Source organism: Columba livia, chromosome 10, assembly GCF_036013475.1.
Source record: "Columba livia isolate bColLiv1 breed racing homer chromosome 10, bColLiv1.pat.W.v2, whole genome shotgun sequence".
In the NCBI taxonomy this organism is placed as follows: domain Eukaryota; kingdom Metazoa; phylum Chordata; class Aves; order Columbiformes; family Columbidae; genus Columba; species Columba livia.
The window spans coordinates 21,559,834-21,572,414 of NC_088611.1; the positions used below are offsets into that span (position 1 = coordinate 21,559,834).

Sequence of the window (12,581 nt, forward strand, 5' to 3'; positions counted from 1 at the left end):
CCGCCATGTTAGGGAGCGGGCAGGGGGCGGCGGGGCTGCCGTGAAGCCGGCGGACGCAGGGGGAGCAATAGCGGCGGTGGGGAAGGGGCAGGGCGGTGCGGGAGGAAGAGCAGGCGAGCGCTATCGCGCCCGCTCCTCGGCGGTGGGAGTGAATGGCGGATGCCGCGATCCCCAGCGGTGCCGAGATGGAGCCGGAACAGCATCAACGGCCGGAGCAGAGCAGCGCGGGCCCCGGCGGGGAGAGCCGCAGAGCGCGGGCCGCTGAGGACAGCGCACAAAATGGCGGACGCGCCGAGAGCGCCGGGGACGCGCTGCTGGCGGCGGCTGCTGCTGCGGGGGACACGGTCCCCACAAACGTCAGCGTCCCCAGCAGCAGCCAGCGCAGGAGCAGCATCTCGGCGGCACATGAGCAACAGCAGCGGCTGCAGCCGCCCGGCGGTGTGTCCGGGGGGCCTCCCCCCCTCCCAAAGCCCCCAGAAGACCTGGCTGTTGGGAGGAACTTTCAGATCCCCAGGAAGAGCAGAGAAAAGAAAGGTTGTTCCTTCCCTTTCCCTCCTTTCTCTCCCTCGCTCCCCTCTTCATCTGGTTCATTAGGCAGGCTCTTTACGCGCCTCGCACAGCTGCATGCGGAGCCCTGCGGGTGTGGAGGAGCCTGTGGCGCTGCTCAGGCTGGCGAGGCTGCTGGGGACCAGGCTTGGAGGGCCAGGGAGGCTTTTACATTCTTTCCTTTCCCTTGCCTTCCTTTTTTCGTTTTCATTTTGTCACAAGGAGAAGGAAAAACAAAACAAAAAACAACCCTAAAGTGAAACTTGGCTTGAATTTCAGAGCGTTGCTTTAGAAGGATGGAAAAGCTGGATTCAGTCAGGGCGGGCTGGACCGCTGATCCTGGCTCAGCTGCCGAAGACGCCGTCGCACGTAGAGAAGATGGTTCTGTGCGACATGGACGCGCAGAGATGATTGTTCGCTTTTCTCTTCCCCAGCGTCTGCTGTGCAGGAGAGGGAGTGATCCTGGGCAGGCAGGCTGGCGCACGCTGAACACAGTTGTCCTTCATCGATGAGACGCAGAAGACTGTTCTTATCTAGCGAGAGCTCCTTGCTTTGCAGAAGGAAGCAGCATCCCGCCTCACGTGCCTCGCCTCGGCAGCCTTCCTCTCCAAGTGCCCAGGGTTTGTTTTGGTTTTCAAGTGACTCTTCCTCTAAAGGCCTGTGGTGTTTCTTTTTGTGAGACTCCATTGGCTTCTGCTTGTCTTTGGTTTTGTTAAGTGGCGTTGAAGACATGTCTGATCTCCTCCCTGAAACTTACCTCAGTTCTTGATCTTTTGCGACATGCGATCAGTAGCTTAGTCCGTATCACAGAAATACCTGTTCATGTAGGTTTCTAGTTCTTCAGAGGAGTCTCACATCTAACTTCTTGACATGCTTTCTTCTATAAGCAAGAGATGAAGGTAGGTTTGTTTCATTATCCAGTCTTTCCCTCCTCCAATTTTTGGCAGTAATGTCCCTGTTTTCTTCCTTTTCTTTCCCATTGCCACCCCCCAAGGGGGAATACAAGTCTGGCAAAGATTCATTGTAAAAAGGATGGGGATGATTTGGAGGAAAAAAAGTTTCTTATTATTCATCTGACAGAAAAATGTCTGGATAAAACAAGGTGCCTCTTGCATTGCCATGTGTCAGACCCAGGCGTGGTGACACGCGAATACGTTTGAATGTATCTCAGAAATGCTTAGTACGTAGCCACGGACGTTTGAAGTTCCTCTCTAGCATTTGGTTCCAGTGGGAGTGGAAACCTGCAAAATACCTTTTCGGGTCATCTAATTCATCATTTGCTTACGCAGAACCATCTCCTACACTGTGTAAAAAGCTTTGGAATGTGTAGTTCAAACATCAGGCTTCCGCAGCTTCTCGGGCAGAAGGGGAAGCCGTTCTTGTGCTGATTCTAGAATGTACTTGTTCATGTCAAGCTCATTTGACCCATTCTTAAGGGCTCGCTTCTTAGTGTGCTTTTTTTAATGTTTTCTTTACGTTTCAGTGTATAGGAATCTTGGACATTTTAACCATACCGTTGGCTTATGGTTTCAGAAATTCTCAAAACGGCCCATTCTGGTCGTGGTGTTCGCAGTCTTATCGTTGCTTAAGGTTGCTGGTTGTCAGTTGTAGCCTTACAGCAGGTGATACTGTAAGGCCAGGTGCTGTTAACGAACACATCGTGGGCAAGACAGGAGGGGTGCGCCAGCGTTAAAACCGCCACCGTGCTCTCTGAGGACAACCGTGTCGCTCTTGGAATTGGCGTTTGAGAAATGGCGCGGTTATATCGGTGCTGGAATAAACCAGAAGATGAGCGGTGCGCTGGGCGGCTGGCGTGGCACACGTGTATGGCGTGCCTGGTACCAGCGCTCAAATACATCGTATGAAACTGCAGAGTAATCGGAATATAATCTGCGCCTCTCAAAGGAGCTCTCTGGGCTAGATTGTACGTTCCAGCGTAAAACTACTCATGGAACCTTCCTCCATTCTTCCTTGTGCTGGAATTGTCCATATTTTGCTTTTTAATCCTCCATTTTTATTCCTGGAAGAATAAATCCAGAGAGGTGCCTGCAGTCTTGGTTATGAAGAGTAATCTTTCATACAAATATAAAATCTGCACAGGAAAACGTTCTTTGCGTGGGGTTAACTTTCTTGGTGGTTTGTTTTTATTTTTCTAAGCACCAAAATATGTTTTGGGAACAATTTTTGATTGTGAAGCAATCGAATCTGCAAAACAAAAACGTAAAGGAAAGCGTTTAGCCTTTCCGGAGTTTATTTCCACCGCTGTTTGGAGACTAAGGGACTGAAAGTCAACAGAAAGAACGTTGTTAATGTGGATGTATGCATCTGGAAGAAACAGACTTCTTGAAACAAACCAACTGGTTGTCAAGGGAATCTCGCTTCTGAATTCCTGTTTGTTCTGTTTGCTTTTTCCTAGCAGAAGAATTCAGGAAGCCAAACTAAGAATGTTGGCTGTGAGATTTATTTTCTAATGTGTGCGTGCTTCTCCTTTCCCACTTGAAACTGTCTTCAAAGTTCCTCTTTTCTTGGTACATGCAGTTTAGTAAGGGTCTTGTGCTCACTTGATTAGATTATATATATATATATATATGTACGTGTTCGTCCTTGGAAGTCTTAGCAGGACTCTTTTGGAGGTTTTGGTTGTCCATTTTCTACTTGACGGTATTTGACGCTTCATTTCTCCACGTCTTTTGTCTTGTAACATTCCATGTGTTTGGCAGAGACACGTATCTGCTATTTGCTGTTTTCACCTGGAGATTCCATCAAGCAATCTTGAACTTGGTAACCGCTTAGACCTTTTGAGCACAAATGACATTTTGGGCTGAAAACCGTCACAAGTAACAGAATTACGGTTCATTAACACCGCAGGTTTTTGGTCTTAGTCTTGAAAAGTGAAGTCTTAAAATGCTGCTTTTTGGTTGAGTTTTTCTAGCAGGAGCGCTTGTTCGTGAAGAGTACGAGTGTTCTCCCAACTTAATGAAAATAAGTAACTTGCTTCACTTGAAAGTTAGTTCAGGATTCCTTGAGAACATCTGTGTCTTGCTTTTCTTCACGTTGTGGACTTAAAAACCAACCCAAACGCACTGATTGATTTCAAACGCGGTTTTCTCAAGTTGAAGCATCGTCCAGCTGTGGAAGAGAAACCTGACGCCAGGGAACGAGCGCGCCTGAAGGTCGCTGCGCTGGCCGCCCTGGGCTGGGTGCTGCCTGGCCACCTGAAAATACTTCTGGGTTACAATACACTGCGTGGGAACAAAACCAAACCACTAGATGTTTTTACTTCTGCAGACGGAGCCAGTGAAAACTCCAGTAATTGAGTTGTATGTGCTATAAGGATACTGCAAGTTAGTCCTGACCTAATGACTGTTTAATTCCATGGGCCTAATAAAGGTGCAGCAGCCCCATGGCAGATTTGTGTAGTGAGCCTAGAAAATGTATATGCACATGCTGCTCGACTTGGAGGTGAAGTAAGATTGGAGATGAGCTCAATAACCTGATCCTTTGCCTGTGGACACAGGATTTGGTGGCTGCTATAAAAGGTCTGGTTTAGTACTTTTCAGTTGTTTTTTTTTTCTTACTTCTGAACTGTTTTGGTAAGTGGGGTCCAGGCCCTTCTGGAGTGCCCTGAACCTTCTAGAAAACAGCTGCCCTTTAGCACCAACGCTTAGATGACAAACCCAAAGTGTCGCCCTGCCGGCTCCCTCAGTAGCGATGCTCCAGGTTTGCAGGGAGAACCTGCAGCTCGCGCTGCCCCGAGTTCTGGAGGAACCGCAGAAGTGGCTTTGAGCTCGTCATGGAGCGTGTGATGAGCGCGGGGACGCGCTGTGCTGGGGCGGTTCTGTCGCTGCTCTCCTGCCAGAACTTTCCACAAAGCACAAAATATTGAAACACAAATGGGAACGTACTTGACTGTTTGCATTCATTATGGGATCTTAATTGGTGTAGTAATGTACCTCTTCCTAGAGTTGGATCTGGGGAGTAGCAAAGACCTTGTGCATCGTTCCTGGGGTTTTTTACATTTTACTCCAAAGTGGTTCTCCCTCCAGTACAAGTGCATTCGATCTTAGTAACACTGACTTGAGAATTTCATTCACATCCAGTTATTTTTCCTCCCATATCACTGTCAGCGGTTCAAGAGTAGATGTTACTAAAAAGAGCGTTACATAAGAATAGTTTCCTAACCGCTTTCATAACTTCTGCTCTTAAATCATTTCGTCATTGTTGCTGGCGTTGGAATCGTTGCTTTACTTGAGTTTGCACATGTGGTATTTCATTGGAAACATCGGGCAGTGTGCGCGTAGATGCAGCTTTTAGCAGAGAACACAGTGTCCTTTAGAACATTGCTTCTATACTGAGGCTACGGCAATAAATATTTCCTGCAAATGAGGAAAAGATGACTATCTAAATGTACTATATTATTTAATGGAGTTGAAGGTGCACTCTAAACATGTAATTAAATTCAGTTGGCTTTCAGAATAATGGTAGACTGTAGTTCATTCCGAACTATTGCAGCTCTGAGCGATTTGAGGAGGTGGTGGTTTGGGGCCTTATTTTGGTAGATGGAAACATGCCCTCCTACAAAAAGAGCAGAAGCAGCCTCAGAACTATCTGTTGGGATGTTCTGTCTGCAAATACCACAAAAATACCGGATGTTTGCGAGTGTTTTGGAACTTACGCTGGGGGGAAAACACTTGCCGTAGCCAGCACGTTAGTTCCCCCAGCAGCATTATTTCCCTCGACGTGCGCTCAGGCTCGCAGCTGCTCCCCTGGTCACTGCGTCACTTCGTGTCCCCACGTGCGGCTGCAGCAGCTGGGGAGGTGCTGCAAAGCTGGAGTTGTACAACAAACCAAGGGCTTTGCTTTTGAAGCACTTAGAGGGGCTGAGAGCAGCAAACCCGAGCGCAGGCGCTGTGGTTTCTGACCAGAGGAGCTCACCGGGCTGGAGACAGTTCTGAATTTGTTCACACTTGGTCTAGTTACCATGAGCAAACAAGCAACAAACCACATAACGGTTCTAAAGAGAGGATAGGCTACGAAACTGGAGTTCAGGTTTATTAGAGCAATTTGTTTCTGCTTCTTAATTAAAAGAGCTAATTAGTTTAATTAAAGTTCCGAAAGTTTAATTACAGTGTTTTGCAATACAGATGAGGTGTTTTCAAAGGGTGAATTCAGACTTGAGGTTCTTCCTTTATAAACTGAGAACTAACTGTTTAAGAGCAATATAAAGCATAAAGAAACATTTATTTTTTTAAAAAGATGCTGTCATTCCAGGCAACTTCAACTTTCTAGCCTCAGTTCCATCTCTTTCAAGTGTTTTGGGTGTTTTGTGTTGTTGAGTCATGAACCAGTTTTCTTGCTGTATAAAGCGTCCGTGAACTGGAGGGCTGGGGTTGTGTGTGGCGGGTGGTGCAGCTGATGGTCTCTTGTCTCTGACAGCGCTCTTCCAGCCCGTGGCTGCGGGCTCGCGGGAGTTCGAGGACGTTGTGAAGATTCTGCATTCATCTTACTTGGAGCCCAGTTCCGTGTCCAATTTTAATTACAAGCGAGCCAGCTTAGTCCATAGTGAGCTGTTGGAAAAGGAAGTGAGTATGTTTGTGCCTTCTCTTTATCAATAAGGTACAAATCAGATGAAATTTCATGTGTTTTTCGGAGTGTGGAGACAAAGACCTGGAGATTGTTTTCTAATTACATGCTTGCTGTTTAATTGCAAACTCAGATCCCCGAAAATGTAAGCAGCTGTCTTTCAGGCAAGTTTATTACTGCATAGACATAAAATCTTGCCTGCCTAATTGCTTTGCTATCGTTATTATCTTGAAACCATGAGGTAAACAGAAGGTTTTTATTTTTCTGCTGCTGTAACACCGATAGTTCACAGTTACAGCCAAGGAGTTTTGCAACTGATGAAAACCAGCCAGCAGCACTGAGGTACAACTGCAAAAGTACACGCATAACGTAAGAGATAATGGTCTGTCTCCTAAAAAGAGAAACAGGCTTATTTCTGGAATTTAAAAGATGATACGGGCGGCATCTGGCTGGATGTTTCTGGATAGTTACGCTACAAAACATTACCAGACGGGTTTGTTTGAGGAGTGTCTTTCTTAAAAAACCAACCAACCAAACCTCTGGGCAGGTTAAACCAATGATATGTTCCATGGGTATAATGGTTTTGAAATTTTATTATAGCGTAACTTACAAATTTTAGCATAGTACAGTCTTCTAAATATCTTCTGATATTTCTTTTTTGTGCACTCGAAACTGTGAGCATAGGTGGGAGCTTAAAACACTGGCACTTGAATGGGGCAGCAGGAATCTGTTACCTGTGGTAACAACTTTCTGCACCGATAGTTCACAGAAAAGCGCAGAGAGCTGAAATCTGACGGTCGCCTAGAAAAGGAGCTTTCGGAGAGCTACGCGTTCCTGATGGTCGATCGGCCGCAGGTGAGGAAACGAAACTGCACATAAAATGCTTCCTCTTCTCTTTCAATTAGGAGTTTGGGGTTTCTTTAACCTGGGTGTTCTTAGTGACATACTAATCTTTAAGTTATTTTTGCAAAATTCAGCACTCACTGCAAGGCTTAGAGGGACAGGAAAGAGATCGGATATGATCTCACAGTTTAAATCCTTTATTCCCTGCTATTTAAGGTGCTCCATTTACACGTCTCTGTAGGGTATCTTCTCTGCTTTAGGCTCTGTTTTATGAGTAAAAGGATGGATTATCTGGATGGCATGTGGGTTTTTATTGGTTTTGTGTTTGGGGTTGGTTTGTTTGGGTGTTTTCCTGGGTTGCAGAGGAAGGTTGTGTGTTTCCATCGCAGCTGGTTCCTGGTGGGTGGTGGTTTGGGTGCTTTGTTGTGGTGTGTGATGTGAGTTTATCTATCTTGTTTGGTTTGAGATCTTGGTAAGTCTGTAGAAGTGCTTCATGCTTGTGTGGTTTAACCCTTTCTATAGCCATTCAGACTAGTCTAGGCTTTTCATTTGTAAGGGGTTTTTGGGGGGGTTGTTCTTGGTGTTTTTAGCTCAGTCAAAATTCTGTAATTGTTGTTTCTCGCTGTTTGTTGTGTTTATATTTTGGCTTTCCTGGTTGACTTACTTAAAAACGTCTGTTCTCTTCAGATCCAAAGCATATGCGAGAAGGGGCTGCAGGTGGGGCACTCCAAAATCGCTGTTCTTGGCAACCCTTGCATGGGTAACTATCCTTCGCGTGTGTGCCGGTGTCACGCAGGGTGAGCTGGCAGGTAATGCGGTGCCGTTGGGCAAACTTTCAGTGCTTTTTCTAGAACCTATCGCAGGAGCATCACAGGTAGGTGTTTCTAGCAAAGTGGATTGTCATCAGAACATCGTTTCATAATTCTGTTTTCGACGCTTTGTTTAAATTTCTTGCCCAAAGGGAAGACCTAGTTCTCGTTTTAGCTTAAGTCAAACCAAAATATCGTGTCTTCCCAGTAGAACTGGGAGGCTAAAGAACCGTTGCAGTGTACGGCTGTGCGCCTCTTTGTACATCCATGTGCGAACGGCTGCGCATTCAGAAATACCTCCTGGAAACAGCAGCTCAGCTTAGTGTTGATGTAGGTAGAACTGAAGTTGTTAAGTCCACGGATCCAAGAAGAACATGGGTAAATTTCAGACTTGGAAGAGTCACAGGGTGGTAAGAAATTTGAAAGTGCAAGATCCAAAGTTCCTTCTGCAAAGCTTTTCAAATAGGAAATTAAGAAATCATTTTGTCATCCTCTGTAGTGGTAACATGAGAGGTGACAGTGTGAATGTGGAGAGCAGAACAGACGTGGGTGGGGATGCAGAACAAAGGTATATGAACATACAATTTTTTATTCGTTTAGCCAGTAGAGGTTCTGGAGCGGTTTACCCAAGCAGTTAAACACAGACTTGGACTGAGAGCAACTGAAACAAAACGGATGTTTTTCTGAGTTCGTGACAGTTATTTGATGTGCGTCAGTCAGCTAGATCAACTTCCAACGACATTTTAACACTCAGCGTAATGTGTTTGTTTCTTCTGCGCTCCCTCAGGTGTGTATGTCTCCAGGTATGCTGATCTGTTGCAGCCTAATCCTCTAGAAGCTGGAGCAACTGGAGATGTGATTGTTTTTAAAATAATAAAGGTACATTTATCTTGCATATTCTTGAAGGATTATATTGCTTACTGATAAAATAATAGGTGGTTTGAACCTAACTTATTCAACTTACATTTAGACAATTATCTGCTAACAGGGAAAATAGAACCCTACCAGGTTTAACATCTGATGTTGGCGTTGAGTTTAAATAAAGCATAATAAATTTTAATAAAAGGTTAGAATGTCTTGTTTTCATTGAAAATATGAAAATAATGTACTTCTCTAAGTGGCTGTTATATAAGCGGCCTGTTTTCATGTCCCTGCTCTCACTTCCTTTGATACTTGTAGCACTTTGCCAGTTTTCAGGAACAAGCTGCTGCTTACAGTTCTTGTGCTTTATTCCAGGGAAGAATGAAAAGCGTCTATGTCCACATCGGTATGAAAGCGCTGGAGGCGACAGTGAAGAGCGCGTTGGATCCGACACCGAAGCACGAGTGTCACGTTTCAAAGAATGCGAATAAAGTAACCTCCTTGTTGGCTTATCGAGCCTACGAACTTACTCAGGTAGAGCCGAGCGTGTGCTACCTTCTTACAGAACACTCTGAACACAACTTCTGAAGTAGTGACCATCCTGTCCGTGTTTGATAGAGGAGGGAGGAAAATGTGGAGGAATTACCTTAGTTGGTTGTGTTATGAAGTACATGTGAGAGCAGCATTCAAAAACTTCCTAATTTTAGGAATCAGCTTTTGAATAAATAGCCTGTTGGTAAAAGGAACATGAATGTGATTTATTACAGTAACTTATAATTTGTTTTATATACCAGCTAATGTTTGGCATAATGGGTTCTAAACAAACGGTGTATTTTGTAAACTATTCCTGTGAAAGAGTACACCTTTCAGTGAAGAGAGGTCAGAGATTGTCAGCGTATTTGCAAAATACAGTTTACCAGACTTGTAACTTAACACTGTGTTCACTTCTTTTTCTAGTACTATTTTTACGAGTACGGCTTTGATGAGATAAGGCGGAGACCAAGACATGTTTGTCCTTATGCTGTCGTTTCATTTACTTATAAAGATGAAATGATGCAAGTACCAAAATTCTTGCCCCCATCAAGGTAAGGTAGGAAATGGGGTTTGGAAAGCCTGCATGTAGCAGAGAGGTTTTAGCTCTTGGCAGCAGCTTGGGCTGCATTTAGATGCACAGTGCTGAAATAATGGATGTGTCACAGGGACTTGGCGTCATAAATACTGCTAGTGCGAACAAGAGGTGACAAAACGGGTCTGATGCAGCAGGCTGGCCCAGGCAGGAGCCGTTCTGCTGCTCTGGTCAGCTGCTCGCATTCTGCCTGCGTGGAATCCATGGATAGTGGGGGTTTTTTGCTTAACTGAGGAAATTCGCAGACATAAATATGTTCACAGCATCATCTTGCTTGGTGTTCTACAAAGATGTTCTGTAAGCTTTGTCACTGAACTCTTCGCTGGTGTTGCTTGTGGAGAGAATATCTAACCGGGCCGTTGGTTACAGATCCGGGTGGTACCCGTGGTGATGGGAAGGCATCCAGGTGTGGGGGCTGAGCTGTGTCGCACTAAAAATAGTCATCAAGATACCTAGAATAGCACAAGGTGCTACAGCGGTGATGGCTGGAGGTTAGCGAGTGAATTACCAGTGTTGCTATTTTGTTTGACTGATACAGTATGCTGAATGTAAAATGTAGTACCCAGAAGTTTCTGTCTCAACCAAGTTAGCCTGTCCTTTTTCTTTTTGTTAGATCAAACAGCTTCAACACAGATAGAAGTACAGGTAAGAATGAACTGAAATTGATTGCTTTTATGATCTAGACATGGCAGGTTTTGGACTCCTTTCCCCATGTAGTTTCATTGGTCTTTAACCAGCGTAGTTAGGCTGACTGTAGACCTGAGTTTTATGGTGAACCGCACTGATTGCAGGGATCCCTTCCCGATGCTGGGTGATCAGACACCCTAATGTGCATCATCTTTTACCAGAACGAGTCAGAACTCAACAAAATCAAGTCTTTTTCCCCTCCTTGTCTACTTATAGCATAATAAAAACTTATCCTCTGCTCCCAGATCTCCTGTTCGGTGGGACTTCAAATAGTATGATCCTCTGTGTTGCTTTTTTGTTGAACCTCATTCAAGCAAAATATTTATGCGCATGAAAGTGGCTGACAGTTCAGGTGAGGAGAGAAGATGTTTCACAGATGGTGGCACCAAGGGCGTGCTGCTCTAGACAGGCGCAGGTAACGCCAGCCTCCTTTACTCTGCTCAGAGCAGGTCAAAACACCTTTTAACATATTATTGTCTGCTGTTAGTGTGAAACTTTCCCTAAACTGCTTTTGGAGATTGAGCAGCCTCTGTTCTGCCATTTCCCTTCAGTCCCACCGAGCAACTGGTTTCATGTAGTTTTTCTTTATCTTAATTTAGATAAATCTAACTATACATTATGGAGGGGACATCTTTGGAATAAAGGCAAACTTTTGTGCCACGTTTCCATGAAATCTGCAGCATGTCCTTTTCTTCCATGCAAGCTGTGAGTATTACCAGTTAAAGAATAAGTTTAAAAGATTGCTGTGTTGAAACTCTGTCTAGGAGAGGCTGGTGACCTTTGGATAGGTTCAGGTGAAAATCTAAAGCACTTATTGACTAGATGCTGTGAATATGTCAAACTAGAATCTTCTAAAAGTCACGTGTGTGCAGAGCTGCTCTTAGTTCATCCGCACAGCTCTGCCAGCAGCTCTTTTGCTTGGTGTTTTGTTGGTGTTTTGGTGCTTGTTGTATTTTTCATTCCTTTGGAGTGACACAAACTTCTTTGCAGGGATAAACACCACTAGCTCACGAGATAGTCCCAGGAACTGATTTTAAAGAGTGTGTATTCACTAGTTCTTACTTGGTCAGTGAGGGTGGGACTATGGGCTGTAAAAAGAGGTCTTTATTTTTGTCTTTCCCGCCCACCACCCTTCGTCTCCAGTCCTGAGAGGCTCGAGGTTGAAAAAGTCATGAGCATTGATCAACTGAAGAAGAAAATTTCACCAGCGTTGTTGTATAAAGAAACTTACGTAGCAGCAAAAGAAGGTAAATAGTTCTAGCTTAATTCTTTAAAATTCAGAATTTTAGAAAGTTTTCTGAATTACAGTTTTGTTTCTTTTTTCTTACCTTCTCTTTGTGCCCTTGTATCGTGGCAGTGTTGAAGAACGGCCTGTACTGCAGCCTTTACGAGGTCGTGGACAAGTCCCGTTCCGGTAGCCACTTGGAGGGTTTGCTGCAAAAACTGGAGAAAGAGAAACTTGTGAGTGCTACATATTCGACTGTTCCTGTTTTTTAAAATAACTTACTAACTAGTGGTTGAGGTGTACTACGAGATCCGTGATCTCACTGGGATTTCTTAGCTGGCATGTTCTGAAGTATTGGATTGGGGCACTTCTCTGCCCGCGATGGCATTGAGCTCAGGGACAGTAAGAGCATTCACAGGGCGCAAGTGTCTGCGTACGCTTTCTAACTGCATATACTTGTTTTGCTTGAAAACAGGTTCTTGTGAAACCACTTCTGGACAGAGGATTTCTCTTCCTGCTTTCTCCTTGGCAGATGGCATCCCCTTATGGTACGTGTGTTCTGGCTTTGTTGGCTCTGTGTTAGTTTTGGTGGTGGTGTTGCGGGGTATTGGTTGGTCTTAGGGGGTTTTTGAGTCTTTTGAGGCATCGTGGTCTTCTCCTCCTCAACTGTTGTTTGTTTTCTCGTGTTCTAGACCACCAAACCGGGCCGTCCCGCATGCTCCATGCCTTGTTTCTGTTTCCAGAACCCAGAGGTATACGGAGCTCGAGTAAGTTTGCTCACTGTGGAGAGTGGCGTGTGTGTGGTTATTTGTATAAAGATTTTGTAGTGGTATCACCTGTCCATATAAACTAGGAATAACAGTTTACATCGGTTGTGGTGATGGTGTTCAAGGTGTTTATT

At 44.9% G+C, this 12,581-nt stretch overlaps 1 protein-coding gene across 5 annotated transcripts in view; it reads left to right on the plus strand.

Moving 5' to 3' along the window:
- Positions 1-12,581, plus strand: part of TASOR (transcription activation suppressor) — a 22,261-nt gene continuing 9,680 nt past the window's right edge. For 2 of the 5 annotated variants that reach the window (XM_065075792.1, XM_065075793.1), the window contains exons 1-13: positions 1-534; positions 5,983-6,128; positions 6,892-6,984; positions 7,660-7,732; positions 8,569-8,660; positions 9,018-9,176; positions 9,600-9,727; positions 10,382-10,413; positions 11,055-11,160; positions 11,599-11,702; positions 11,813-11,916; positions 12,156-12,228; positions 12,373-12,447. In XM_065075792.1, the coding sequence (XP_064931864.1) occupies positions 153-534; positions 5,983-6,128; positions 6,892-6,984; positions 7,660-7,732; positions 8,569-8,660; positions 9,018-9,176; positions 9,600-9,727; positions 10,382-10,413; positions 11,055-11,160; positions 11,599-11,702; positions 11,813-11,916; positions 12,156-12,228; positions 12,373-12,447 (1,567 nt within the window). In that variant the 5' untranslated portion in view covers positions 1-152. Of the gene's footprint in view, positions 535-834; positions 1,167-5,982; positions 6,129-6,891; positions 6,985-7,659; positions 7,733-8,568; positions 8,661-9,017; positions 9,177-9,599; positions 9,728-10,381; positions 10,414-11,054; positions 11,161-11,598; positions 11,703-11,812; positions 11,917-12,155; positions 12,229-12,372; positions 12,448-12,581 lie in introns of those variants that run through there. The other 3 variants (XM_065075791.1, XM_005509009.4, XM_005509007.4) reach the window with 3 other exon arrangements.